This window comes from Seriola lalandi, unplaced genomic scaffold (genome assembly GCF_002814215.2).
Source record: "Seriola lalandi dorsalis isolate HSWRI2012SDOR001 ecotype SW California unplaced genomic scaffold, Sedor1 jcf7180002054925, whole genome shotgun sequence".
NCBI classification, from domain to species: Eukaryota; Metazoa; Chordata; class Actinopteri; order Carangiformes; family Carangidae; genus Seriola; species Seriola lalandi.
In genome coordinates this window covers 1,298,331-1,324,678 of record NW_019525477.1, presented here as the reverse complement: position 1 = coordinate 1,324,678, position 26,348 = coordinate 1,298,331, and the positions used below count along the sequence as shown (strand labels likewise).

The window sequence follows — 26,348 nt, the reverse complement described above, 5'->3', positions numbered from 1 at the left end:
AGTCATGGCCTAACGAGCACTGAGAAAATATATGTTAAAAACAGGTTGTTTCTTTTGTTTACTCATTTTTTAAAGTGATCCAGCTAAGCAACAAAGTCTCCACACTGTGGGTAAAAGGGCCTAGCTGCCCCAGCCCAGCCACCCACGTGAGGCTCAGCATAACGGCAGCTGGTATTAAACGCTTTTTATAAGGGTGGTGCTGTTGTTTGGATACAACGATATACGTTTAAACAGTAATGTCGCTTCGTTTAGGCGGCAGTTTAACTGTACTTGCAGTGTACTTTATTTTTCCTCCCCTCTCTCCACAGCTGTGCGGAAGTGACACAGCAGGCGCGCGCCGTGTCACGTCACGCGAGAAAGCACAGAAGCCGAGCGAGAAAAAAACATCAACAAGAAGAACAACAGTTCCCTGCAAATAAAGCACAGCGACAGGCTGCGGATATGACCAACCCATCGTTAACAGTCCTAAGGGATCGCGTGGACTCGTGAAGGTGAGCTCAAACCACCCGTCACGCGCGTTTACCGTTAATTTACCAAGAGTCAGAGAAGGAGGGATGAGGAGGGGAAGGGGGGGAGCTCGTCCACGCAAACATTGCCGCGTCATTAAAATTCACAAACAAAATGTTGCACTATTAGAGAAACGCCGGGTTTTGAGACTCATAATGACCCGCACTGTTGTTAAAACGGTAAGTTTGTGACGGGGCTTTGTCAAGAGTTACATGCGCACAGCTGGTTTGTCTTGTGTTTTGGTTCAAGGGTTCATGGGCGGAAGAATGAGGAAGTAGCTGGTTAGTGAAGGCTGGAGGAGAGCTAGGAGGCAACTCTGTACGGTGGCATGCACAGCAGAGTCCTCACCGCCAAAATGTACCTACTTTTACTTTGTAAGAGAAAATGAGTGGACATTATAACTAATTTTGTGTCAGTTTAATCTGCTCGAGCCGCACAACAGTTTATGTGTTTGGCTGCCGCTGATCACGTGCTGATTGTCATAGCTGCAGCACGCAGCCACTACATGTAATACGTTAACTAAAATGTTTGAAGTGCAGTTGTTTGTTTGAAGTTTATACATATCTTAATACACTCAATTTTAAACTTACATTATGTATGTGTTAGTTGTTCATGTGATCCATTAAGCATATTTTTAATGTATCACCTCACTGTTTTCTTGTATTGTATCAGGTTCTTGAAATGTCTGTCACCTAATGTTGCAACCAAACATTATTTGCATTATTAATTCATGTACCAGTTATTTTCTCAATGATCTGATCATGTGTTTGGTCTATAAAATGACAGAAAATAGGGAAAAATGCACACCACAAGCTCCCATGTGATGTAAATGCCTTGTTTTGTTAGACCAACAGTGCAAACCCCAAAGATATTGAGATAACTATCAAACAAGACAAAGAACACACATTCCAGAAGCAGGAACTGGTTAATTTTTGCTTTAAAATTTTTTAAATGATTAGTCGATTATCAATATTGTTACTCTTCTGTCAGTTGACTAATCAGTCGACAATTGTTTCAGGTCTACCAATGTATGTTACATATGTTGACTTATTCATACGTTTTTCAGTAACTTTATGTTTTTGATTTATTTTTCTAGGCTATGAATTTCTCTGAGCATGGGGAAGTTTCAGATGAAGCAATGCTTGAGAAAGGCAAGTTCTGCAACCTTTATCTATGCATCTCCAACAGCAAATATAAAAATTTCCAATAACTAATGTGATAATTAAAAATATAAATTAACTGTTGAGTATGGCATACAGTAGAAAAACCTCTTCCTTCCAATATAGCACTTTTAGAAGTCTGACATTAGATATTTGTGTTAAAGTTTAAAAACCATAAACACAGATTTATATTCAGACATTTTTCAAATAATACATGTGGGTCAACTGCATCTTTAAAAGACTTATCAATTTGGTCAAGGTGGAAAAGAAACAAAAACTCTGATCACATGAAAAACTGAAATGGTTTAACCAAGAAAACATGAATATCTCATTATTTGCAGAACACAAACAAGTCCAGGACGTTAAGGAGGAGACAGACGACTATGCTATTTGCAAGCAACCTGAAGGACTTGGAGGGGGATCTCATGGGGCTACTGAGGCTGGTAAACGGACATCTGAAGAGATGGGCCCTGATACAGACCAGTCCACCAGCAGCAAGAGATCCAGAGTCTCTGGCGAGGTAAGCTAAACTCAAACCATTTCATCTAACTTACAAGTACATCATGGACAATCTGCACATCCAATTGTTGTGTAGGTTAATGTGTTTCAGTATATTTGTGTTTTGAATGTTATTTCTTCTGTCTAGATGAGAAGGCACTTGATAGATGAGAGCAGCAGACATGAGCCTCTTTGCCTCACCACAACTGGAGAGAAGAGGGATTGTGTCCAGGAGAAATCCAGAGTTTCCTACAGAAAGCCTCTCTTCAGCATCTCCCACAGGATCTCGGAGAAGAGGAACACACCGAGTCTGGAGCTGCAGGGCAGTCATAGTGCAGGGAATCAGCTCAGCTACAGCAGCATCCTCTCCTCCAAGCTCCAAAGTCCAGAGGAAAACGGCCAATTTGAAACCCTCCCCACCACAGACAGTTTAGGCCAAACTTCGACAACAAACTCTAGCCTTTATCCACTGATAGAAAAAATGTTTTTCATTCTCAATACCCTTAATTCAAGCATGACTCAACTGCATAGCAAAGTGGATTTGTTAACCCTTGAAGTCATGCGGATAAAGAAGCAGATCAAACCGGCTGACATGGTGACAGAGTTCCAGCCTCCTCCTGAATATCTGCTAACAAGTGACGAACTGAATCAGCTGATGGAGCAGACGTCTGGTGCTGGGGAGCTTGGGTGTCGGCTGCTGGTGCATCTCTTTCCAGAGCTGTTCAAAGTCAGGGAGTGCTCTCATGAATGCATGGCAAGCAAGAGAACACTGGAGTCTTTGCATCTGCAGCTGATCCGTAATTACATTGAGGTATGCTACCCTTCGGTCAAGAACAACAACATCTGGCAGGAAGAATGTCTCCTTCAGATAAATGACTTCTTTAATCGCTTCTGGGCACAGAGGGACATGGAAAGCGCACGGCTGCTCAGGAAGCAGACAATCACAAGTGCTGGGATAAAAGCCGAGCATCCTCAAACCTATCGTTTCATTAATGAGCAGGGTCAGGAGGAGCATATTGCTCTAGATAACCAGCAAAGTAGCCTGGCTGCATCAGACCTTGCTTTCAGTTCACAAGCCACAGAGGAGCTGGATGACTTCTCCTCCCCTGAGGACTTGATTATTTTTCTTATGCACCGTCTTTTCCCTGAGGTGTTTGAAGAGGGAAAAATGCCTGAAGGCTCCAGCAGTTTTGGTAGCGTGGGGCAGCTAATTCTGGACTCTGACAAGATGGAAATAATAAGAAAGTATATGGAAGCAAATTTTCCTGATGTGCCTGAGGACAGCTGGCTCCAGGTCTGCATTCAGCATATGGAAGATGCACTTGAGGGTCCTCATAGTAATGGCAATGGGAGTGAACCTGAGAATATAAATGATGAGGGCTATGACCTGGCCAGCCTTCCAGAAGATGTTTCTATTATTAAGGTTCCAGAGGCAGGTGATTACGAAAGGCCCAGTCGCAAATCCAAAAAGTCACTGCTTACACCCGTGGATTTTGACAATCTGGAGATTCCTCTACCAGACTTCACTGTCCCCCAGGAGTACCTCTTGTCCAGGGAGCAGCTGAAGAACAACTATGAATGTAGCTTGTCCATTGGGAATTTTGCCTCTCGGCTGCTGGTGCTAATGTTCCCTGAGCTCTTCACCCACGAGAACACAAGAAAGCAGTACAACTGTAGTGGTTCTCTTGGGAAAAAACAGCTTGACCCTGTTCGTGTAAACCTGATCCGTCATTATGTGCAGTTAGTCTACCCTCGGGCCAAGAACGATAGAGTGTGGATGTTAGAATTTGTGGGAAAACTTGATGAGAGGTGTAGGAGACGTGACACAGAGCAGAGGAGATCCTACCTTCAGCAACGCAAAGTGTATGGTCAAGAGTCAGAGCAGGACTTTCTTTGCCAGCTGAACCAGCTCAATCCAGATAATATTAGAGAGGATCCAGATATTCCCTCTTTACCTCCTGAGAAAAGCAGCAAAGACTTTTGCAAAATTCCCCTGGACGAACTGACTGTTTCCAAACCTGACTTCCCCATACCTTCTGTCTACCTGCTCTCAGACACTGAGGTGCGGGAAATCGTCCAGCAGAGTCTCTCTGTTGGGAACTTTGCTGCCCGCCTGCTGGTGCGCCTCTTTCCTGAGCTCTTCACCCAGGAGAACCTGCGGCTGCAGTACAACCATTCAGGAGCCTGCAACAAGAAGCAGCTTGACCCCGTGCGCCTCAGATTGATCCGTCACTATGTGGAAGCAGTGTATCCTGTGGATAAGATGGAGGAGGTGTGGCACTACGAATGTGTGCCAAGCATTGACGAACGCTGCCGGCGCCCTAATCGCAAGAAGTGTGACATTCTTAAGAAGGCCAAGAGGTCAAGCATTGTGTCGTAGTTACAATACTTTGCAGTTAGGCAACACTTTTTGTCATAAAAATAATTGCACAGTATATAAGCTGAAAAAGCATTGTTGAACTTTTACAGACTGTCCTATGTAGGATGAAGCCAAGCTGTTGAGTTTCTTCAGTACTATTCTTAGTCATATTTTACCTTTGGACTACAGCAGTAGATGTTGTAGTTAATGTAGTCTTATTGTTGGATAAAGAGTTAAAACTGCTTCTATTTATAAGCCAAAACTGTCATAGCTTATCTAACATACTTTGTTGATAAATGTTGTAGCCTTAAAAACAATAACAATGATAGTAGCTAATAGCATAGATCACACATTTGCTCTATGGATAGAAAGGATTCACAATGATGTGATATATTTCCATTGCAGTTACTGATGTAGCATTGTGCCACCACTGTTTTAATAATAATGTGCTTATGTTAAGCCTTCTTATAGAAGTTTATATTATACAATTTAACATGACAATGGATCATGATAACCTCTTTCTAATAAAATTATAGTTAAAATATGACATATGATCGGACTGTTTTACATAATGGCGCTAAACCGTTCCTGTTGAGGTATCTAATTGGGATTTATTGGAAAATAAAATGTGGTTTAATATGGTTGCATTTCAAAGAATATTGACAGAGAAATGTAAACATTTAGTCAGTTTATTCATACATTTCTTCACCACACACCCAGGGAGTTAATAGGTGTCCATTTTCCTGAATCCTAAATTTCCAACTGCACCAATAACCTTTGTACTATGTAACATGAATATTGGTTCTACTCACTATTTTCTATTTTGGTTTCAATAAAAATGATTCAATGAGGATTTACGGGAAAAATGGGGGGGGGGGGCGCCCAATATCCAAGTTAGAGTCAGATGAAAACTCATGGACTTGCAAGAAAATGTGATGTGCTCTTCATCGACCAAGTCATCATGACATCATTTTCAAAATTCAAAACAAAAAAGTGCACGTTTAATGGGGGAGTCACACAGTGTAGTGGGGAATGGTAGACATTCAAAATCTTTCTCCCAACCAACTGCCTCATGTCAACAACCACTGAGAACTTTACATTATACCTTTGTAATTGAATCCAGATCCATTCTGTTGAAGTCCATTCAAATTGCCAGTCATCCAATAGCATTTCTCTATGCTGTTGCCTTCACTGGCCAATCGTATTACAGTCAGTCCCGTCCTACTCAAGTTCATGGCTTAAAGGCTTCATCCTTGGAAAGCTGTATATATTTCCATCGTCTTATGGCAACTTTGTACTTGTCTGTACTACTGGATTCACCAATAACCCCTCTGATGATGACTCTCATCAGAGTAACAGTGTTGTCTTCTTGGTTCTCCAACAGTACCACATCCAAGGTGTCCCCAACTTTCACCTGAATACAGAACGAAATACGAGTTACGTCAAATGAATTAAAGGCCTTACAGGAAAGATTATGTAAAAGTGAGAAATAAGGGCAGGAATACATAATATGTAATTATACATCACTCACCGTTTTACTTTTCTTGATGAGTTTCTGCCCATTTAGCCTGAGCTTGTTGTCATAAAAGGCATCCTCAATTTTCCTGTTAAAAGATAAATGAAACGTTCGACTCAGTTATGGGATAGAAGTGCTTTGCTGTTTTCAAGATATGATTGATAATGGGCTAATAAAAATGCCCAACAGCTATAAATAATAGATCTTTACAGTAGTGAAGATGCACTGACTCACTTGCGTGGTATGTCCAGGCCAGCTTTCATGATGATATCATACCGGAAAGACTGCACCCATTTTTCCACATCTTTATAGTCCTTTGGTTGATTTGGGTCCTCCACCACCTCATCTTCATAATCACTGTCCTCTGGGTCTTTCTCATCCTCATCTTCCTCCACCGCCTCCTGTGCCATCCTAACCGCACCTTTCTTCTTGCTGCTTTTGGACCTCAGATGATGAACAGACCAACCCCTGACTGGGTCTCTGCCATGCAGAGCAAGCCTGTGACAGCCAGGTGCGGGGAATGCCGAGCAGCCCCACAGCTGGCGTGTATGAATAGACCTGGGACACCATTCAATCTGCCTCAATCCATATCCAGCAGCCAACAGGTGGCGGGAGTTCAGCCTCCCTAGCTGCCTCATGGCAAGTGCCTGCACCACCAAGTTCTGCATTTTGGTGCTCCACCCAGACACTAAAAAAACATGACCGGTTAGGAAGCATTGCCTACATTACTGACCTCCCTGTGACCAATTTAAAGGTAATAAATTAGTATCCATTCAATCAAGGCTTAAGGCTAACTGACTGCGCTACGTCCATGTTTTAAATCGCCTCTTAAAATTATTTGTCAACAAAGTTTACCTTCAAAATAAAAGCCTCACTTTATATCTAGGTTCTGTCGCTCAAAACGTTTACATTTAAGACTTTATCACAAATTACAATCACAACTAATGATAACACAAGAGGCACAAAATGAACCTTAACTATTCATACTATCCATCAACTATTCCTAAATTATTTCAGGAGTGATGCCTGTGCTTGACACCAACCTAAAACAAACAATTATGGATGGTAGCGCTGCCCCTGGTGTGGCATGTTTGTTTTTGTCCTCTGATATTAGCTGCAGGTTGTGATGTTTTTCATCATACTTTTAGACAATGACTGTCTCTGATTGACTGAGCTTGACATTTTTAGGCTGAAGTTGAAGCCGAGGCAGACACAGCTAGCTAGCCTTACTTTTCTTCAGTAAGCTCGTGGACTTGTGCCACCCCCCACGAGCTTGCTAACCAACAAACACAGGACAACCGGACAGTTTTAATTAGCTCCTATATGCTAAATATGCAGCTCTTCACATGAAATTGTTATTGGGTAGTCCACTCACCTATGGAGTAACCTTTTGTAGCTTGTTACTGTACTTGGTCGCCTATCCTGCCTGGTTACTTGTGTACCAGCTAATGCAAACGTGCTGCCACCTGCCGCACTGGAGGAGAACTACATACACATACAGGCCGAGCAGATGAGGGAACACTAAACTGCTGTGGGATTTCCCAGGGTTTGATGCAAAGCAGTCAAAATGTGATGAGCTGAAATGATTCAGTGGCATATCTTACACAATTCTCACTTGATATGCTTTGATAAGTGAGCCAAGTCAGCTAACAAGAGGATGCAAAGACACACAATGTGACTGTCAACACTTTCTCTGCAGTTATTTTCATACAGAGTAATAAATAGTTTTCATACCACAGACCAAAGACTAGAATTTTTTTTAGACTGTTATCTTTATTATTTTAATTAAAAAAAAAAAAAATTAGCTAGCCACTGTGTAAAAGATTTACACAATGATCATCATGTAATTTTCAAATATTTCAGATTTATTAACCAGTATTTTTAACAGTTATCAATCAGCCATGTGTTGAACGATGATCATCTGAAAGTGATATTAAAATGAATATAAAGTGTAATGTTGTATATGTAAGCTCTTATTATAACAGGAAGAGTAAACAGTCTCTGCCTCACTTTTACACACTGTATTTAACCACACTTGTTTTTTATAGGCCTTTTCCACAGCAGACTTTTGAGTTTTCATAGTAGGAAAAGCACAGGTATTATTATTTACATTACCAATGGCTCTGTTCTATTTCAGTCCAGCATGCACAATACAAGGAACCTGAAACTGAAGCAGCAAAATGGAATTCAGCCATCATTAACTTTATCATTCCCTGCTTTCGTTACTGTGACATGGTAAAATGTAAGTGAAAAAAGCCTTTTGATATCCATGAAGCAGCTCCTCCAGTATACACTCTCCCCATCCAGATTTTCCTAGCGAGTTTGAGGATCCAAGTCAGCAACATTTTTTAAATATACATGGTTTCACCCCAGACATTTATTGCAACTTTTATTTTTCCAGCATAAGATAAATTTGAATACACATTTTAAAAGTTAATCAAGTTATTTATACAGCCCATTTGATTATAATGACAACAAGAACATTTTTAACATTTTACAAGAAGCTTTAAGTAGTCGTGTATTGGTTTATCTCTGTGCAGTTATGTACTTGTCAATATATCAGCTTGAATAAGCTTGAAAAAGTAATAAATACTTTTAGGGAATTTACATCAACATTCAGCTTCACTACAATTCATAATGTCTATAGTGTCACTTCAAGTGCATAATACTGATGTCACTACATTATCGAAAACAATATAAGAACAGGATGTCATTTGCGAGGATGCATACAATATGTTCCTGTTAGATGTTAGAAAAACGTCAGTATTATAAAGTTTATATGATGTCCTTGCGTAAACATAACTGCATTTACATCCTTGCATAAACTGCCTGTAAACTCTGGTCAAAAAGAGTCAGGGATACTCCAGGTAATTCAAATGTCGACACCTAACGTCTCTTTAGGAAACATGGTGACATGTCGGAGTGCGCTGTGCGCTTTTGACTTTCTGAGCACATTCAACATACACGGGACAGTGAACTTCATTTTACATATTAAAAATGGGGCATTATTCAGTTACCACAGACACCTAATGGACATGTACTACAGTATATCATATATGCTGGTGGTTTACATTCAGGTATGTTTTATGCTTTTTAACATATTGTCTTAGCAGAAGGAAATCATGCAAATTTGAGCATGGATTTAATGACCTTGTGAATGTTCGACTGATGATAAATGGTGGGGACTGATATATCTACCCGTTCAAATGTATTGTAGATTCAGTGTAAACCTGTCCTTGTCTCATCTGATTGTGAGGTTAATGTAATGACATGTTTATATGTTTGTACCACAGTAGCCGGCAGGTTTTTGTCGTGGCAGTAGGCAGCAAAAAAGTCAAATTTAGGCCAAAATGTTCCACTAGTGAGCCACTAATGTACTTGCTTAACTTATCATGGATGATGTAGTTTCATACTATGTTTTAGCTTGTCAAGGTGAAAGCTCATATGACCAGACAGCTTTACTACTCCAACAATTTCCAGTTTCTGGGTCAGTCAAAACAAGTTAATCAAACGTTAAAGCAGAAAATCCACCCAGAAACACCTTAACAACATTAACAGCTTCTCTGATGCTGTTTTGTTGTTTCTTATTTCCTTGCAGATAGCCAAACTCTGACAATGTGTCATTACATTGAGAAAATGCCAACATATACAACATATGGAGGTTTGTGGTTGAAAATGTTTCAAAAGCATCAACTGTAAACATCATGTTTAGGTATTAGTCCATCAACATCCAAAAGACGGGGATGTTTCTCTCTGGAGCTGCCATATAGCACCAACAGTCAACAGTCAAACAGGGAGATATCAACTGGAGAAGAAGTATATCGATTATATCTGACTCTCCATCCCACAGTAGCCTCAATAGACCAGAATGCAATGCAGCCACAGGACAGCTTTGTTCTGAGTTTTTCTGTCAGTCAGAACAACTGTCACTCTCTTTTTACTATCTTTGTGTCACTTTCCACCCACAGCTAAAAATAAACCTATACCTGTTATCTGCAGTTGTAAAAAGGCATTCTGGGAAATGTAGAAAGTCACTAACTGAAGAAGAAATAGATGATACATGTTGATATTAAAAAAAAAAGTAGGTACACCAATTACAACACTTCACCACAACATAAGACATTTTTTTTTTTGTTATTGAAAAATCACAGATTGGTATAACAGTGACTGAGGGTTAACAAGTGTTCGTTTGTCTCTTTTGGAGTCGGAGGTTTCCAATGACTAACATCTCCTTGTGATGTGCATAAGCGCAACACGCTATGTTTGACCAATAGTCCTCCTTTGACTTTTCCACTCGAGGAGATTGCATTTATTTTCACAGTTATTGCTGTAATTAGAAGTAGGTTAAACTTCCTCACCATTCTTTTCATTAAAATCAGCTCCAACTTTATCTGACCTTATCTTTCTCTATCATTTCTGATGGGTCGGTGTTGCTGAGATTTCACTGACTGAATGAGATGTTTAAACCTGTCCATCTGTTCCGTGGCCTCTGAAAAGGTCTTATGAGGTAACTGCAGCTTCAGTTTCAGTTTCATATGTACTGCACATATGAGATTTTAAAAGCTATGGCAATGGTGTACAGTGTAACAGTCCTTGCTTGGTTTTCATAGGAAGCTAGGCAGATATATTTTTTCCATGTGTGTGTACCCTAGTAAGTTCACATACCATCGTCGCTTTGCTCGCCACTCACTAATCACTGTTATTGCTTTGGTGATTCACACATTCAGGATTCAGGCATTTGTTTCAGACAGTATGGCAATACAGCACGAATCTGTGTATCTCACATTAAGACTTGTTTGCACACTATGTGTCTGATGTCCAAAGTATTTGTATGCTACAGAAACGCCACTGTGTTTCATCAGTGACTGCATAGTCATAGAGATGTCTCCACGCAGGAGCCATGTCTGTGGAACGACCTGTGGTTGCGGCAGTTCTCGCTGCAGTGGACGATGAGCACTGGGTAGCAAAGTGCGTCCTCATAGTCTGGGGGTTCCTCATCATCTGTGGTGAGACGCTCTGATAGGCAGCGGGTATTTTCACTGGGGCTTTCTTGGTCGTCCAAACTGCCGCTCCTCCAGAAGCAGCTGCGTTGGGAGCCGTAGCGCCGGGCCAGGGAGAACCGACTGCCGCTGAAGGGGATGCGGGAGCTGGCACCAGTGCAGATGCTGAGGGCACTCCTGGAGAATACTGAGGAGCAGCTGATGGCTCTGTGGCAGCGCTCACAATTCTGACGAACCCCATTGAAGCTGGATGGGCACTGGGCCAGGTCCATGAGGCCGGCTTCTGAGTAGCTGGGCACCAGCTGCTGGTTGGAACGAATGTGCCATTCCAGTTCAGTACTGTCTATGGTGTTAACACGAGGGATACGACGCCAATACGGTCGATCGTCACATGGGGTCACAGGGAGGTAATCGTGGCCAAAGAGCTTCTCTACACGATAGTGGACATATGCGGTACGATACTCTGTGAAGACTCTGAGAGGCCAAGAGAAAGTGAGGAAGGAGGCAAACCAGAAGACATAGTGGGACAGATACCAGGGGTGGTGCTCTGGGTCAGACAGCACCAGGACATACTCCTTCAGGTCAATGTTTTTCAGGTGCATGCCCTCCCTTGCCTCCATGTAGTCATCAAGGCCCTCATTGTCAGTGAAAAACCTTGCTCGTTGTGTAAGGTAGGAATTCTCTGACTCTACGTTGGCAAAGCTAAAGCACTTGGTGAAGCGCATCTTTGTAAGAGCAGATTTCTCCAAGCCCAGCAGCTGTTTGGAAACATCTTTAACACCACAGTGACTGTAGTCAAATTCAGCTTCTGCCACATGGGTGTTGACACGTTCGTGGTAAACCTGGGTACTGGTGTAAGCGTCTCCATTACGGTAGCGTGTGACTTGCCGAGTTCGGCGAACGTAGTGGTAGCTTATGGCCTTCCACCAGATGCAGGGTTTAGCTTGTTGCATCCTCTGGATTCGCTCATAGATGCCCTCAACATCCACTTTGTGCTGCAGCTCATTCTTCACGTGACAGTGCCAGCACTCCACAAGATAGACCAAATAGAGCATGCCCAGCAGGGCTAAAGGGATGTAGATGTAGCCATCAGAGCATGGGGTGTCATGGTACATCATGGATTTCCCTTTGAAGGCACTGTCAAAGGTGAGGCGGGTCACCTTGGTGACATGACACCAAACCATCGCTCCCATGCAGCCATACATGAGGATGGACAGGAGCAGGCATTTCCAGAAACTCTCCCGACACAGAGATTTGCTCAGAGATTGCTTCAGAGGTCTTTGCTATTGAATCAAAACAAAACATAAGAGGAAGTGATAAAGACTGTTGTCAAGTTAATTATAACCCACTTAAATGTCCTGTTGCACACTGCAACATCTGTGGCACAGTCAGGATTTTTAATGGATTTAATGGATTAAAATGAATGAGTGGGTCATGCTCCCAGTAGTAACACTCACAGATTATAAAATTCCTTGCAAAGACAATCAGTCAGACTGCTTGCAGAGTGGATGACAAGAAAGACATGCCATTTTATAGCTATGATGAACAGCTGTTTGACAGGTACTGAGCTACAGGCCCACTACAGCCCATGAGGAATGAGAGACAGGTGAAGAGGCTGTTTGGTTAATCACCAATCACGTGCTTGCATTTTACTGTAAAATTATTACTGCAGGCTACAAGATAGTATAAATCGGCCCACTGCAAATTGTAGGCTAACTAATGAGATGATTTCCAGTTAGACAAACAATTCACCTGCAATGTGTTGCAGCCTGCACACCGTGCACATGGATTCATTAAAGCTCTGCGACAGGATCTGACAAACAGGTCATAACAAAAGCCATTTGCTCGTAACAAGTGATGTTGGAAAATAATACCTCCTCTCTGGTGTCCTCCTCGAAAACGGTGGTCGTGCTGCTTTCACTCGCTGTCGCAGCCGATGCTGGAGGGGACATGGTGCTGGGCAGCTATTGATAATAATGACAGGGCGTGGAGTAGGAAGAGGAAGAGATTTCACTACCTTGCTCTGCAGCGTCCCTCAACCAAGACGAGCCACTACATCTGCGATCATACAGAGGCACTCCACCCGAGGAAAAGCCCGAGGCAGGGCGACAGAGGCATGTTGATCGGTGAAGACCCAAAGTAAGGGGATCTTTCCGGCGGCAGGAGAATGAAAAAAGCGGGGGTGTGTCTATAGGAGAGCCTGTATCCTACCCTTTACGGTTTAGCTGTCAGTGCCGCAGTAACATGATCGTAGATTATGCTGTATTAGCTGGTCGTCATTACAAAATGAACATGCCCTGCCCCTCAGGGACCACTGTGTGTTTATCGGTGTGAGGAGGGGGGACGCCGTTAGTGGTCCACAGAGCTGGCAGGGTCGCTGTCCATGGTGCTGACTGAGGCAGGTGTACGGTGAGATGTTGTTGCATAAATCTGTCCCTTAAAGGGAAAGTCCACCCTAAAGATGAGTCTTCAGTTGAGTTAGGGGTAGTGAAGTCAACACACAAACAAACAAAAAAAAAATGGACAACGGTTTGTGCTAATCTGGAGATCAGGGTGGTCAGGTGACACTTTTGGTAGAAATCCATTGACAGTGATTCATGCTGATTACTGGATCTGGTTGTTCACTGACTTTTTATAAATACTATCACATGCAAAGGAACGTCTGAGATTATGGTTGTGAATTAGTAAATAACCTTAATCAAATCAGTAATGTCCTCAGAGTTGCACCAATACTACACAAATTAAATCTTGCTTCGATTTTGGGGTGGATTTTTTTCCTTTTAAGCCTTACAAAATAAAATAACCACAATTGGTATGAATAAAATGTAATAGAAAAATCACAAAATGTTAACAATTTGTCCAAAGAATTGTATTAATACTTAAATCCATCAAATCCAAGTCATTCATTAGTTATTCCTCCACTGTGGCCTCATATGGTTTTGACTTCTCTTAGTAAAAGTATTATTACCACCATGTTAAAATTCTCTAGTAAAAGTTCTGCATTTAAAGTTTTACTTCAACAAAAGTACAGAAATATTATCAGTAACATCTACTGAAAGTATTAAATGAGCTGATTGGCACATAACTCTTTAGATAATTGATAAGTCATTGAAGTTATTTATCAAGTTACAGCTTCGTAATTGTGAAGATTTGCTGATTTTCTTTGTCTGATCTGTGAATAAACTGAATATAATGTAATGGGTTTGGGACATGAGAAAACAACAACTTGGGTTTAGAGATTTTGCGATGGCCATTTTTCTTTACTGTTCTGTCATTTTATAGACCAAACAATTAATGGCTTAATTGAGAAAATAATCAGCGGGTTATCATGCAGAAAATTCCCCCTATATTATTATAGTTGTGTAGAAGTGCTAATTACAATTTATTTACATTTCATTTGTTACTGTAATCTATTAATAAAGAATCATATTTTTATATATATTATATTAATGTAAAATCAGCCTCTGTAAAGTAGCAACTATATATTTCAGGTGGTGGAGTAGACCTACAACTAAATATACTGAAATGTGAAAGTAGAATAAAATGCAAATACTTAAGTTAAAATAAAAACGAGTATCTCAAGTGTTTTGGTGTGAAAACTCATGAAATCCCCCAAAAAGTGAATCAGTGCCAGGAAGTGCTCAAAACTCCCTTTTATCTCCCCTGTTGTACTTTAAATCAAAAATGTCATGTTTCATGTTCAGTGATGGATAAAAAGTGGAGTAAACCACATTAGATCAGTGAGCTGCATTACTTGGTGCATGCTGTGTTGTAAACCGAAAACAACCACTTCTTGGAGAGAGAAGATAAATGCTACTCCAGTTCCATTACTGATATACAGCTGAAAATCGAATACGAATACCAGCAGTTGCATTAGTAATGTTACATTATGTTAGCATGGAAAATATTTCTAAGTATAATGTAATGAACAAGCAGCAGCTGTTTCTTGAAACCAGTGTACCAAAGATAAAATCTACTGTAATGCAGTAGAAGCACATATCTACCTCTTAAAACAAAGGTAGCATTATAAAGTTACCATTTATTTATATGTGGCATTATGGATCAGACATAATATGAAGCATACCCCATCTAGTATGAACATCATTTAAAAATGCTTACAAAAACATGTATGTTCACATAATTAAGCCTTAAGCCATGAAAGAGACTCCACCGAATATCAAAATCACAGGGTGAAGAGAAGTTTAGTTATAGTTTGTTTAGCTGTTTAAGTTACAAGTCACTCGCTGTTAGTGATATGTATGCACGGGCAAAAGTTTAGTAGCACATTTAAAAAACATATTAGACATATATAACAGTTTGCTAATGTTTTGCACATTTAGAAATGGTTCATATGAGAGGTTTCAATTTTTTTTAAATGTACATAGATACATATGTGTGCGTATAGCAAGTTATTTACTACTTCAATTTGTTTATCCATGAGTCTGAATCAAAGAACTGGACCATTGTTACTCTGTAAAGCTGTAGTGCTTTAAAAGTAATAGGGGGTTATAGAAAAAGACACAGAAGAGTTTGTTTTTAACCAGACACTCGTAAATTACATTTACTGTAAGTGAGGAGTCCTGGTGCAGACCAAACTGCAAGACAATCTTCAGCTGGAGGGCTGTTTCTTCCTGTTGTCCACACTGTGCTATTTCCAGTCTGTTTACTCCTTCTCCCAGGGTCTCCTCTTCTGATGACGAAGGGAGCTCTTAAAGGGAAAGGGAATAAAGGTTATGACTGAACAGCAGTGTCAGGACTCTCCATAGGACGATAATCTTCATCTGTGAGACAGCCACATGCAGGAAGGTGAAGCCTTGAATTGCTTTGTGCCAGAGCTACTTACAGAGTACATGTTGGAGAGGTTGTTGAAAAGCACTTGGCCTGCGCTCACTTTGTTCCTCACTCCTCGTATGGTCCCATTCTTGCTGCAGATATTGATGCGTTTGTTGCTGAAGAGCATCTCTCTCTTGGCACTGGCGTACAATAGCAGGTCATCAGGTTCGCAGCCATTCTCGTCCACCGCAGTCTCCACCACCAAACCACTCAGGTGGCTGTTGGCCTCACTGTTGGGGAGTGAGCTCCCCTGTTCTGCCTCCGGGGTGCTGGTGCAGTCAGAGTCCACTGAGTCCGCCACTGAGCCGCACCAGGCCGTTTCATCCTTGAACACCTCCGCCAAGACTCGGCCGCTGTTGGCAGATGCTACTCTAAACCTGACTGTTTTCACAGCCTTTTCTTTCTCCTGTTTCACCTTTGGCCCCTCCATTAAAATACAAGAATGTCTCACATGCTTCACATCCCATTCAGAAAAGCCAGACAGCCTGAGACATAGTGGTGTGCAATTATCAAACAACAATATCCTCATTGACTTGTCAAAAGGAGCTGAAAATACCCGAGTACAAAAACTAGACACCCAAATGCTTAACAATAGATGAGCTTTTGCCATGGTAACAGTTAAAACAGCCAAACAGTAAATTGATATTACCATGTTCAATAATTGATCAAGGTTAGTTTTCAAACAGCAGATAGACTACAGACCTAGTGGCCAGTCTTTAGGAGATATACACCCAGGATATGGTCTGCTAAGCTCTCTGACTACACATTTACCCTCAAAGCACCTTCCAGTACCCTCATCTGTCCCTGCAGTGATCTAGAGAGCACAAATTTAGCAAATATTTACCCACTTTCTTTTACATATTTTTTGTATTTCAGCTCAAAGGTCGAGTGTTTTCTCAGTAACCTACTGCGTGATTACAGTTGGCCTGTTTGGGCATCAAATCAGCAGTAAAAGCAAGACATCCATGAAATTGGCACCATCAACAATGAGAACACATTTTTATTTTCATGGTCACTCTTAGTTTGAAAATGTTTAAATGTTTCCCTTTAACTGTTATCCTGACAAATCTATCAGAGGTGTCATTGTGTCATTCAATGTGTTGCTGCTGTGGATTTTAATCTTGGGGCTCCCAACAAATATTTGAACTGCCTCTGCATCACAGCAAAGATGTTCTGCTGTTCTTCTTATGCATTAAAGCTTATTCTATATTTGTGCAGCAAATTTACAGAGGAATATCTGAAAAAAAGTGGGTTTATTAATTATTTATGATTATTTACATCAGATGTCCAAAAATAGTCACTGAGTCCGTATTTACCTTTAAGGTAGTATCTTTTGCTATGGTATTCTTAGTTTTAATAATGTGATTTCAAATGTATTCATGTATCTTATTTTTTTTTATTATAATGGAATACAAACATCAATCATATATATATATATATAATAAAGAAATAATAATAATCTATTGCGCTAGGCAATGATTATCTCTCTGTCATCAGACGGTTATTTGATCTCTATTATGTCTGTGTCTTGTTGGCACATGAGATACATTATATTGTACAATATCAAGTGGTTTTACATTGATTGATTGATTGATAATTCTGGCTTTATTTACAATGAAACTAATTATCAGCATTATAGTATTATCTGCAGTCCTCTAATAATATTTGTGTATTTGTTTGTTTGTTTGTTTGTATTCTTTATTTATTCCTTTATTTATTTTTAAATTTTTTAATTGATTTATTTCTTGCAAAATGCGAGGATCATTTGTTTTACCAACCAGAATCAAAAAGAAGAAGAATCGAAAACTCAAAGCTGTAATTCCCCTCCCCTCCTGTAGGTGTCAGTAACACAGTGTTACTGCTGCACCAACAGCCCCCACAGAAGCCGGAGACACACACGTGCAGCACAGTGTCAACATGGGGAAGAGGAGGCAGAATAAACAACTTTTCACTAATTTATCCAAAAAACAGAAGAAACACTTGAAGGAGTTTGGAGAGGAGCATCCGTTTCATGATGTGTAAGTAGCACAGCGAACTCTGGCCTTAATAGTTAAGTTTTTTTTAGCCAGCAAGCTAAATTACACTTAGCCTACACTGGATAATGTTAGCTATAGTTACGTGTTATTAGTAAAAGCATAACGCTAATATTGTTCGAAGGAGCCCGCTAACGAAAGCCTAACCTTATTAACCGATATGTTCCTCCCTAATATTGTTCAGTTAAATTAAAAATGAAAAAAATATATTTTTAGGCTACCATACATGAAAAGAACCACAGAATAGTGTAATGTTAATGTAAACCTAATGTGTTTCTTTATTGTTTCTAATTAGCAAGTTGGCTAGCAGCTGAAAGAGAATAAAAATATCAGTAGCATAAGATTAAAGTTAACTTGAACATTGAAGAAATAAACTTACAAGCATTATCATCACTCCATAAACTTGTGCAATAACCTCTGCCTATCCTATATCTGCAATATATATATTTACAATAACAAGTCAAAGTGAATGCAGAGATACTTATTTTTACTCACGTCTCTTCCCTGGAAACTTTTCTCTTAATAACATAGACCTGAACAATCAGTGTTACTGTAAAAAAAAACATGGTGATGAACATGATGCTTGATTTTAGGAAATACTGATGACCGGCAAGATGTTGCTCTAGACTTGGCCTCCTCCAACACCTCTCTTCCTCTCTTAAATCCAAAATTGCAATCCTAAATACATCCTAATTAATTCACTCGTGCGACTAGAACAGTGCTTTACTTTTTCCCTACATACTCCTTGAGTGTCTTCAAGCAGCCCAAACCAAGAGCTTTGTAACATGTCATTATACATTTGTCTTCAAATATTTGTTGTCCAAATAGCTTTTTCTCTCTTTGTGTTTTTTTCAGTGTCAATGAAAAACCTGGAAGAACTGAGATAGTGGAGCTGGTGAGTAAAACTGTGCACGTCATAAACCCCAACTTAAGCAACATAAATAAATGTGTAAATGTTTCTAAAAGAAATCTTGGACCATCCACTCATTGATAGACTCCAGTTTTTTAAATATGTGACGTATGTCAATATTGATAATTGAAAGGTGTTGTGTCATCACATGTGTTACAGTTAGCAAGCCCTGAACAATCTGATGCTGAACCTGAGGAGCTGGAGGAGGAAGAGGAGGAACCAGAGCAGAAATCAGCCTACCAGAAACTTCTGTCAACTCTCAGCCGACCTGACGGCAACAACCAGAGTGAAGAGGAGGAAAGCAGCGATGATGAAGAGGAGGAAGAAGAAGAGGAGCTTCTTGGTGAAGGTGAGTTGTTTATTTCCAGAACATCTTGTTGGGACTATATTTGCATTTGACTGAGTACCAATCCACTTTTTCTTGTAGAGAACAGTGACGGAGTTGGAGATGAAAGTGACGATGGTGATGAAGATGAAGATGAAGGTGGAGAGGAGGAACTTGCAGACAAAGATGAAGCTCAGACCGAAGTGGTAGAAGGAGAGGAGGAGGAGGAGGAGGAAGAGGAAAAGGAGAAAGGAGATGAAGAGTTCATAGATAAAGAGCATGAGTCCCAGTTCTGTCTGGAGACCAACTTCACGGGTCAAGGCGAACAAGAGGACACTGAAAGCACCGCAGAGCATGAAGACAGGAAGGGTAAAAAAGGAGTGAATAATTCCTCCTCAAAATAAAAGTTTTCTGTTGGTTTTGTCAAATACAACACGCTGTATTTGTTGTTTTTAAAGATTATGTGTGGTTGTATTTTTCAATTAAGTAAATATCTTGCTGAATTAGAAAAACTTAAAGAATATGATGTGACTGTGTTGTACTGTTTTTATCCTCTCTGTGCAGACATGTTTTTACAGCATTTGGACATGGAGCTTGGTGAAGAGGATGTGCAGAAGATAACATCTGGCAGCAAAGCCAAGACTCAGATCACGGTATAAACTACATAATTTAATTATATCTACCAATGAGCTTTTTTCATTAAATGAAATTTTAACTACAGATTCTATATTTGTCATCCTATTAATTAGTGGCCAAAATTGGGCTCCCTACTCTGTACCAATCCTCTGGACAAGTTTGGACCCATTGGCCCTCAGAAAGACACAAACCTCCCAGTTTTCCACAAACTCCTGGAGTCCTGCTGTAAGGATCAAAACCAGACCTCTAATGCTAAGGGGGTGGCTGAAGAGATCAGCCCTCTCCACCAGGAGCTGCTGGCCCTCATGGGCTCCTACAAGGACCTATACCATTCAGAGATGTGTCCTCTGAAAGAGGGCCCTCAGGTGCGCAGTGCATACTGCATTCATGTGCTCAACCACGTGCTGAAGGCCAACTCCCAGGTCCTGGCTCATAACGCCCAGCTAAGAGAGCAGAAAACTCAGGCTAAACCCGTAGCTGAGCCACAGGATGAACCCAGAGATCAAGGTCTGACGCGGCCCAAGGTAAACTATTGTTTGGATCCTTAACAGCGCTTCATTTTACATCAGGAATGATTAATTAATTTATAATTAGTCTTCCTCCACTGCTCTTTTTTGAATTATGTTTCAGTCACAAATACCAAGAGCAGGGTAAAGTAGTAAATGAGTTGCTGATTTTATCTTACAGTACCTTCAGAAAGTATTCAGACCTCTTCATTGTATTCACATTTGATTGTGAGAGTCTTTAACTGCTGCGAGCTATCACATGCCTTTTACTCAAAGTGGCGTCCCTGTAGTTGCACCACCATAAAAGCCTGATTGATGGAGTGCCGTTGAGATGGTTGTCGTTCACCTTCACCTTTTTAACCTCTGTTAGAGTGACCGTTTAATTCTTGGTCACCTCCCTGACCATGGTCCTCCTTGCCTGGTTACTCAGTTTGACTGAACAACCAACTATAGGAAGAGCCCCACTCAAAGCTTCAGAGCTTTTTTACCCTTGCTCTGAGCTGACCACAGATTGAAGTGCCACAGTAAAGGGTCTGAACACTTTTGCAAATGAGAGATTTCAGTTTTTTAATTTTAATAAATTAGCAAAAAGTTGTAAAAACACATTTTCTCTTCGTCATTGTGGTTTTATTGAGTGTAGACAACACAATAAAGTGTACAAAAAGTGAAGTAGTTACACATTGTACACCTTAAGATTTCACTGAAACTTGAAACAAATTTCACCCTGAACAGCAGGAATGATCTGAGAGTATCTCACTTATTGCATTGTTGAGTTTGATTTGAACTGAGGGTCGCAGCAGCAGAATGGGTCACTGTATCCCCTCAGGGTTATTTTTGTAATCCTGTAAATAAATGCTATCCCCCATCATCACCGATCAAAATGCTTCCACTTTGCCACAGATGTTCAAAACACGATATCTTGCCTCCTTCCTGTCAGCTGCTTTGTCATAATAACAGTTATGAATGTGTCAGGTTCTGATTCTCGTGCCGTTCCGCGGTGGAGCTCTGAGAGTCATCCAGACCTTCATCAGCCTGCTGGAGACCAAAGGCAAGAAGATGGTGGTCAGCAACAAGAAGAGGTTCAAGGAGGAGTTTGGAGAAGATGCAGATGACCAGCCATCCAATCTACAGAGACCAGATGATTACCACGCTATTTTCTCAGGCAACGTTGATGATCACTTCAGGATAGGTACAGTCGGACAAAAAAGAAGTCAACCCACTTTTGGAAAAGCTCTTAAGCTTTCTGGTCTGAGGCCCTGTTGTTGTCTTCTCTCTCCTCACCAGGTGTCTCCATTGTGAAAGGCAGCATGCGTCTGTACGCCCCCTTCTACTCCTCAGACATTATCATCGCATCTCCCCTCGGCCTGCGCACAGTGCTGGGAGCTGAAGGAGACAGTAAGAGAGACTTTGACTTCCTGTCCTCCATCGAGCTGCTGGTGGTGGACCAGGCAGATGTCTTCCTCATGCAGAACTGGGAACACGTCCTGGTAAGATAACAACAGGTTCAAAATGGCACATTCGTGCACGATGCCATCTCATCTCATCTATCAGAGCATTAACTTTAGTTTTATACTGCTGGAAACATGAAGCGCCATCTACTGTCCAACAACCATGAGATAAATCAAAACATTTTACATCTTCACCTCTTAGAACTCGCTTGAGAAAAACAATCGATAACTAAATGTTTTTGAGAAATTACTATTGTGAACTCTTTTCTGTATGTTTGATTTCTTATGAAACATCACATTGTCCACCCCCGCCAGCATGTGATGAAGCACATGAACCTGCAGCCGCTGGACTCCCATGGAGTGGACTTCTCCAGGGTGAGGATGTGGAACCTGAACAACTGGGCCAGACACTACAGGCAGACGCTGGTGTTCAGCTCCATCCAGGAGCCACAGATTAACAACATCCTCACCAAACACTGCGCCAACTACCGCGGACAGGTGCTCCACTTTATACACTTTACACCCAATATTGCACCAGCTCCCTAAGACTTAACATTGAGAGCAGGCTGTAGTTTTAGATCAACACATCATTAAGAGGCAGAAATTACCTCATGAGTTGAGAGTATCCCCCACTAAATTTCTTATCCCAAGACAGGCATGGTATTTTGATAAATACAGTTTTTTGTCATTTACTTTGTCATTTGATGTTGAAGTTTTTTAAAAGTAAATAATTGATGTTTTTTGTCTCAGATTGCCACTAAGAACATGCCAAAAACAGGTTCCATCTGCCAGGTGCTGGTTCAGCTGCCTCATGTGTTTCAGATGTTCTCCTCTGACAGCTTCATGGACCACGATGCTAGGTAAGATCATCCAGCAGGTGAACCATCACAGCCTGACTATTTAACTATCGGCTGTTGTTGACTGAGATTCTTATTAAAGACACTCTGTGGAGTTTTGTTGTAAATGTTATATATTGCAAAAGTTTAATTTACATTAAGTGTTACTCACCAAAACGCAATGTGTCCTTGAGGCCCAAAAACTTGTTGAGTGCACTTCCTTCATCACCTATTTTAAATCAAACATTGTTGTTTACATCCATGTTTGCCAGTCAGAAGTCTTCTTCTTCTTGGCCTTTGATGATGCATCGCAGCATAGCTTTGTGCATTACCACCTCCTGTAGATCAGTAGAAGAGTGTGAAACCATTAGCGGCATGTGAATCGCATCACGCACGTCCACATGTGTGCGCCTGCACAGGAAACAAAACAAAGACCCACTTGTAAAAAAAAAAAAGTGCTACTAGAGGTCAAAAACTCCACAAAGAAATTTTACTTGTCAAAGATTAATGTTCACTGTTTTTTTTCTTTTCCATGAAAACAAACACACCTCTGCCCTCTCCCTCTTTCTTTACAGCAGCATTTATCTCTCATTTCTTTCCTTTAGGTTTATTATTTCATTTTTAGATGTCAAACTAATCAGTTGTGCCCATCATCTAGATTGATTTCTTTCTTTTGAGGTGTTTTGTTTATGACCCTTGTGCTTGTCTGATCAACATTTTTATGTTATTTTACATATATATTTATTTGTATGTATTCCTATGTCTGATTTAGAGCCAATTAGTTGAGGAGAGCTTGACAAGTGATTGGTTGTTTCCTAACGATATTTAAATGTGTTTTATTTCCTCCCGTCCTGCCCTTAGGTTTCAGTTCTTTGTAGACAAAGTGCTACCTCAGTACAGGGACTCAGTTATGTCCCACACTCTGATCTACATCCCCTCTTACTTCGACTATGTCCGACTGCGCAACTACATGAAGAAAGAGGAGATAAACTTTGCCAACGTCTGCGAGTATTCCAGCAAATCAGAGGTGTCCCGAGCGAGGCATTTCTTCCAGAAAGGGGAGAAACAGTTCCTGCTCTTCACTGAACGCTTCCACTTCTACAAGAGGTCAGTTCTTTTTAACGCTCCATCAGGCAGCCACTCATGTGTTAGGTTCTCTGTCTGATTTGAGGGAGAGTGAGGGCCAGTCAGCTAGTAAATCTCCCCTGTAGCACGTAGCAGGAGTGTTGTCCTGCTGAAAAGACACTGGCTGTTCAGTGGATCACACTAGACCTCGCTAACCATGAGGCGACCAGTGGATATGATGAGCATTCTGGGGATATTGATTCCTGGAATAATCAGTAGTAGAGGGTTTAAAGACAGTAATCTTTTTACATTTTTCACCAACTGCAGTAACACCGGAAGGAAACAGATGTCATCTCTTGTACACAGTTGAAAAGTTAGATGTTTATGTGTGTTTGTGAAGAGCCAAAGCAATTCAAGCCCCTCTCTCTAGTTTATTCATGTCAATGTGACAGGAAGTCATACTCTGGTTTCTTCATTGTAGTCTGTTAAAAACAAAAACACAGAGATGTTTTTGTAATTAGATTAAAATTGTACCTTAGTTTTAGTTCATCTATTTATTTAATAGGGACAAAGCAATTTAACATAGCTCCAGGCCAGAACATGAAACCGATGTGTGAGAGTTTATAGCTATTGTATTGTAAACCACAATACACTACAGATAAGGAAGTAGACTAAAATACTGTACTGAAATGCATTGATTGGGATGTACAGTCCAAAAAAAGAGACAACAACAACAGCCAAAACAAAGCAAACAGACAAATAAAGCAATTGATAGTATCATACAGTTACTGTACAGATGCACAGTCTAAAAAGAGACAACAGCAGCATAACAAGCAGACAAATAGTGAAGCAAAACAATTAACAATATGATACTATCGGCTCAAAATGAGTACAGCCCTGGTTTGCTCTTAACTAGCGCTTAACTGTTGCTGTAAAATAATTTATGTCTGGAGTTAATTTGATTTCAGCTGGTAACAAGTTGACAGCCCTTTATGGAGTCTTATGGTCTATGAAGTGGTATCTTTCTGTTGCCATTCACCACGCTCCTAGTTACTCTGTTACTGTCTTGCTTTTGAATATATCTGGAAAGATCAAACATGAATATAATTCTTCTTTCTGAACATATGCTAATAGAGTCATTACACAAGCTACTGCAACACACTGCTGATTTTCAGTGTGTCTGCAGGTCCTTAAAAGTCTTGAACATTGAATTCAGTTTCCTCAAAAAAAGCCGTAGAAGGTAAAAAAAACAATAAATCATAGTTGTAAAATGTTCGTATATCAGCCAGCAGTGTATAGCTATAGCTGAAAACTGAAAAAATGTAATGAAATTAATAAACAATTTTAGACCATATCGTTTCTACTGTGAAACAGGTATTAGATTGTCAGGGATTTAAGTCTTAAAGTAAACTTGGTGAGCCCTGCAGGAACCCTGACCTCTGCCCTCTGTTCAGGTACAACATCAAAGGAATCAGGAACCTGATATTTTACGGATTGCCCTCCTTCCCCCACTTCTACAGCGAGGTGTGTAACATGCTGGCAGCGGGGGGTCAGGGGGAAGAGGCCAGCTGGACCTGCACTGCCCTCTACTCCCGCTACGATGCCCACAAATTGGCTGCCATCGGTGGAGCCCAGCGAGCTGGACAGATGCTGCACTCCAACAAGACTGTTCACCTCTTTATCACAGGAGGGGAGGATAAGGCCTCCTGATGGAGCTGGATGGATAGAAGAGGGACCGCAGGTAGATAATTACTGTTCGTATAAGATCCCATCAGGATCTACGTCATTACACGAGGACGACCCTGGACCCTGGACCCTGCTGACTGCAGGTCTGTGATGGTGGACTGTTTTTGACACGTTACCTGGTTTCACCTCAAAAAAATGCTAATCAGGAAAAGATAAGAATTCGAAGAATTATATTTGGACATTAACTCGAACATGCCGGAGGAACAAACACAGATGTTTATTGTCTTTGTTTGATGTCTCACAGCTGGACACTGTCCAGAAACATCAAGCCACAAGAGATCATAAAGCATTGTTCTGGTTGGTAAATTCTGTTGTAGCTGATCACTGATAAGATGTTGTAAAAACATCCCTTCCTTGTTTGGATGTGTTTCCAGATTCAGCACAGTATAAATATTTTTTTATATTGATCTATTTCATTACCATTATTTGATAATAGTTCATATTTGTAGCAATGCCTGTCCTGAAAGTGCTAAAATGCTCCTCAAAAGATAAACTAATGTAATATTGGCTTTTTATACCCAATTTGAAATAGTTTGAAATTAGTCCAGGCTGTGTTGCCTGTTTTTGCTGGTAAATCATGTTAGAAATTTCTAGCCAAAGAATTAAAAGAATACTTCTTACACTAATGCTCTGAAAAATAATCCGACTCTCTGTGTTGTCACACTCTAACTATGCAAAATGTTTTATTTGAATAGATGAAATACAAGTATACCAATCTGTGAGCAGGAGAGTGATTTGTGTAATGTCTTTGTGAGTGTGAATGATTTATAGATTTCAGAGCCCAGTTTCCACAGGTGTACTGCATCTCTGACAGGGTCTCAGCTCCAGTCTCTGACCTGCTGAAACAAAATGGGAGACAGCCAACCAGAAAAGCCACATAAAGATATGGGGCCTTCACAGATAAGATAAAAAGCAAAACAGCTTCCTGTAAATATTCAGTTGTATGGCCCACCCACATAATTATTAACTC

At 40.6% G+C, this 26,348-nt stretch overlaps 5 protein-coding genes across 6 annotated transcripts; 2 read left to right on the top strand and 3 right to left on the bottom strand.

The window, feature by feature from the left end:
- Nucleotides 1-319: 319 nt before the first annotated feature.
- On the top strand, nt 320-5,071 carry bend3 (BEN domain containing 3). 2 transcript variants are annotated; one of them, XM_023431573.2, is made up of 4 exons: nt 320-491; nt 1,604-1,658; nt 2,009-2,187; nt 2,314-5,071. In XM_023431573.2, the coding sequence occupies exons 2-4, from the start codon at nt 1,607-1,609 to the stop codon at nt 4,543-4,545; spliced, it is 2,463 nt and encodes an 820-aa protein (XP_023287341.1). In that variant the 5' UTR covers nt 320-491; nt 1,604-1,606; the 3' UTR covers nt 4,546-5,071. The 2 variants fall into 2 exon arrangements, with proteins under 2 accessions (XP_023287341.1, XP_023287340.1); XM_023431572.2 differs by lacking the exon at nt 320-491 and adding an exon at nt 577-686.
- Nucleotides 5,072-5,199: 128 nt separating this feature from the next.
- Nucleotides 5,200-7,485, bottom strand: mtres1 (mitochondrial transcription rescue factor 1). The gene is made up of 4 exons (XM_023431575.2): nt 7,416-7,485; nt 6,275-6,728; nt 6,056-6,128; nt 5,200-5,938 (listed from the first exon to the last, which is right to left on the bottom strand). Exons 2-4 carry the CDS (start codon nt 6,706-6,708, stop codon nt 5,756-5,758), a joined length of 690 nt encoding a protein of 229 aa, XP_023287343.1. The 5' UTR covers nt 6,709-6,728; nt 7,416-7,485; the 3' UTR covers nt 5,200-5,755.
- A 406-nt stretch (nt 7,486-7,891) lies between these two features.
- Nucleotides 7,892-13,433, bottom strand: tmem151bb (transmembrane protein 151Bb). The gene is made up of 2 exons (XM_023431545.2): nt 12,915-13,433; nt 7,892-12,323 (listed from the first exon to the last, which is right to left on the bottom strand). Exons 1-2 carry the CDS (start codon nt 12,990-12,992, stop codon nt 10,914-10,916), a joined length of 1,488 nt encoding a protein of 495 aa, XP_023287313.1. The 5' UTR covers nt 12,993-13,433; the 3' UTR covers nt 7,892-10,913.
- A 1,687-nt stretch (nt 13,434-15,120) lies between these two features.
- Nucleotides 15,121-16,531, bottom strand: grxcr1b (glutaredoxin and cysteine rich domain containing 1 b). The gene is made up of 2 exons (XM_023431591.1): nt 15,884-16,531; nt 15,121-15,748 (listed from the first exon to the last, which is right to left on the bottom strand). Exons 1-2 carry the CDS (start codon nt 16,523-16,525, stop codon nt 15,704-15,706), a joined length of 687 nt encoding a protein of 228 aa, XP_023287359.1. The 5' UTR covers nt 16,526-16,531; the 3' UTR covers nt 15,121-15,703.
- Nucleotides 16,532-17,758: 1,227 nt separating this feature from the next.
- Nucleotides 17,759-26,100, top strand: utp25 (UTP25 small subunit processor component). The gene is made up of 12 exons (XM_023431544.2): nt 17,759-17,891; nt 18,762-18,801; nt 18,976-19,165; nt 19,244-19,510; nt 19,706-19,794; nt 19,891-20,301; nt 21,256-21,472; nt 21,568-21,770; nt 22,047-22,229; nt 22,482-22,591; nt 23,429-23,674; nt 25,087-26,100. Exons 1-12 carry the CDS (start codon nt 17,791-17,793, stop codon nt 25,340-25,342), a joined length of 2,313 nt encoding a protein of 770 aa, XP_023287312.1. The 5' UTR covers nt 17,759-17,790; the 3' UTR covers nt 25,343-26,100.
- Nucleotides 26,101-26,348: the final 248 nt, after the last annotated feature.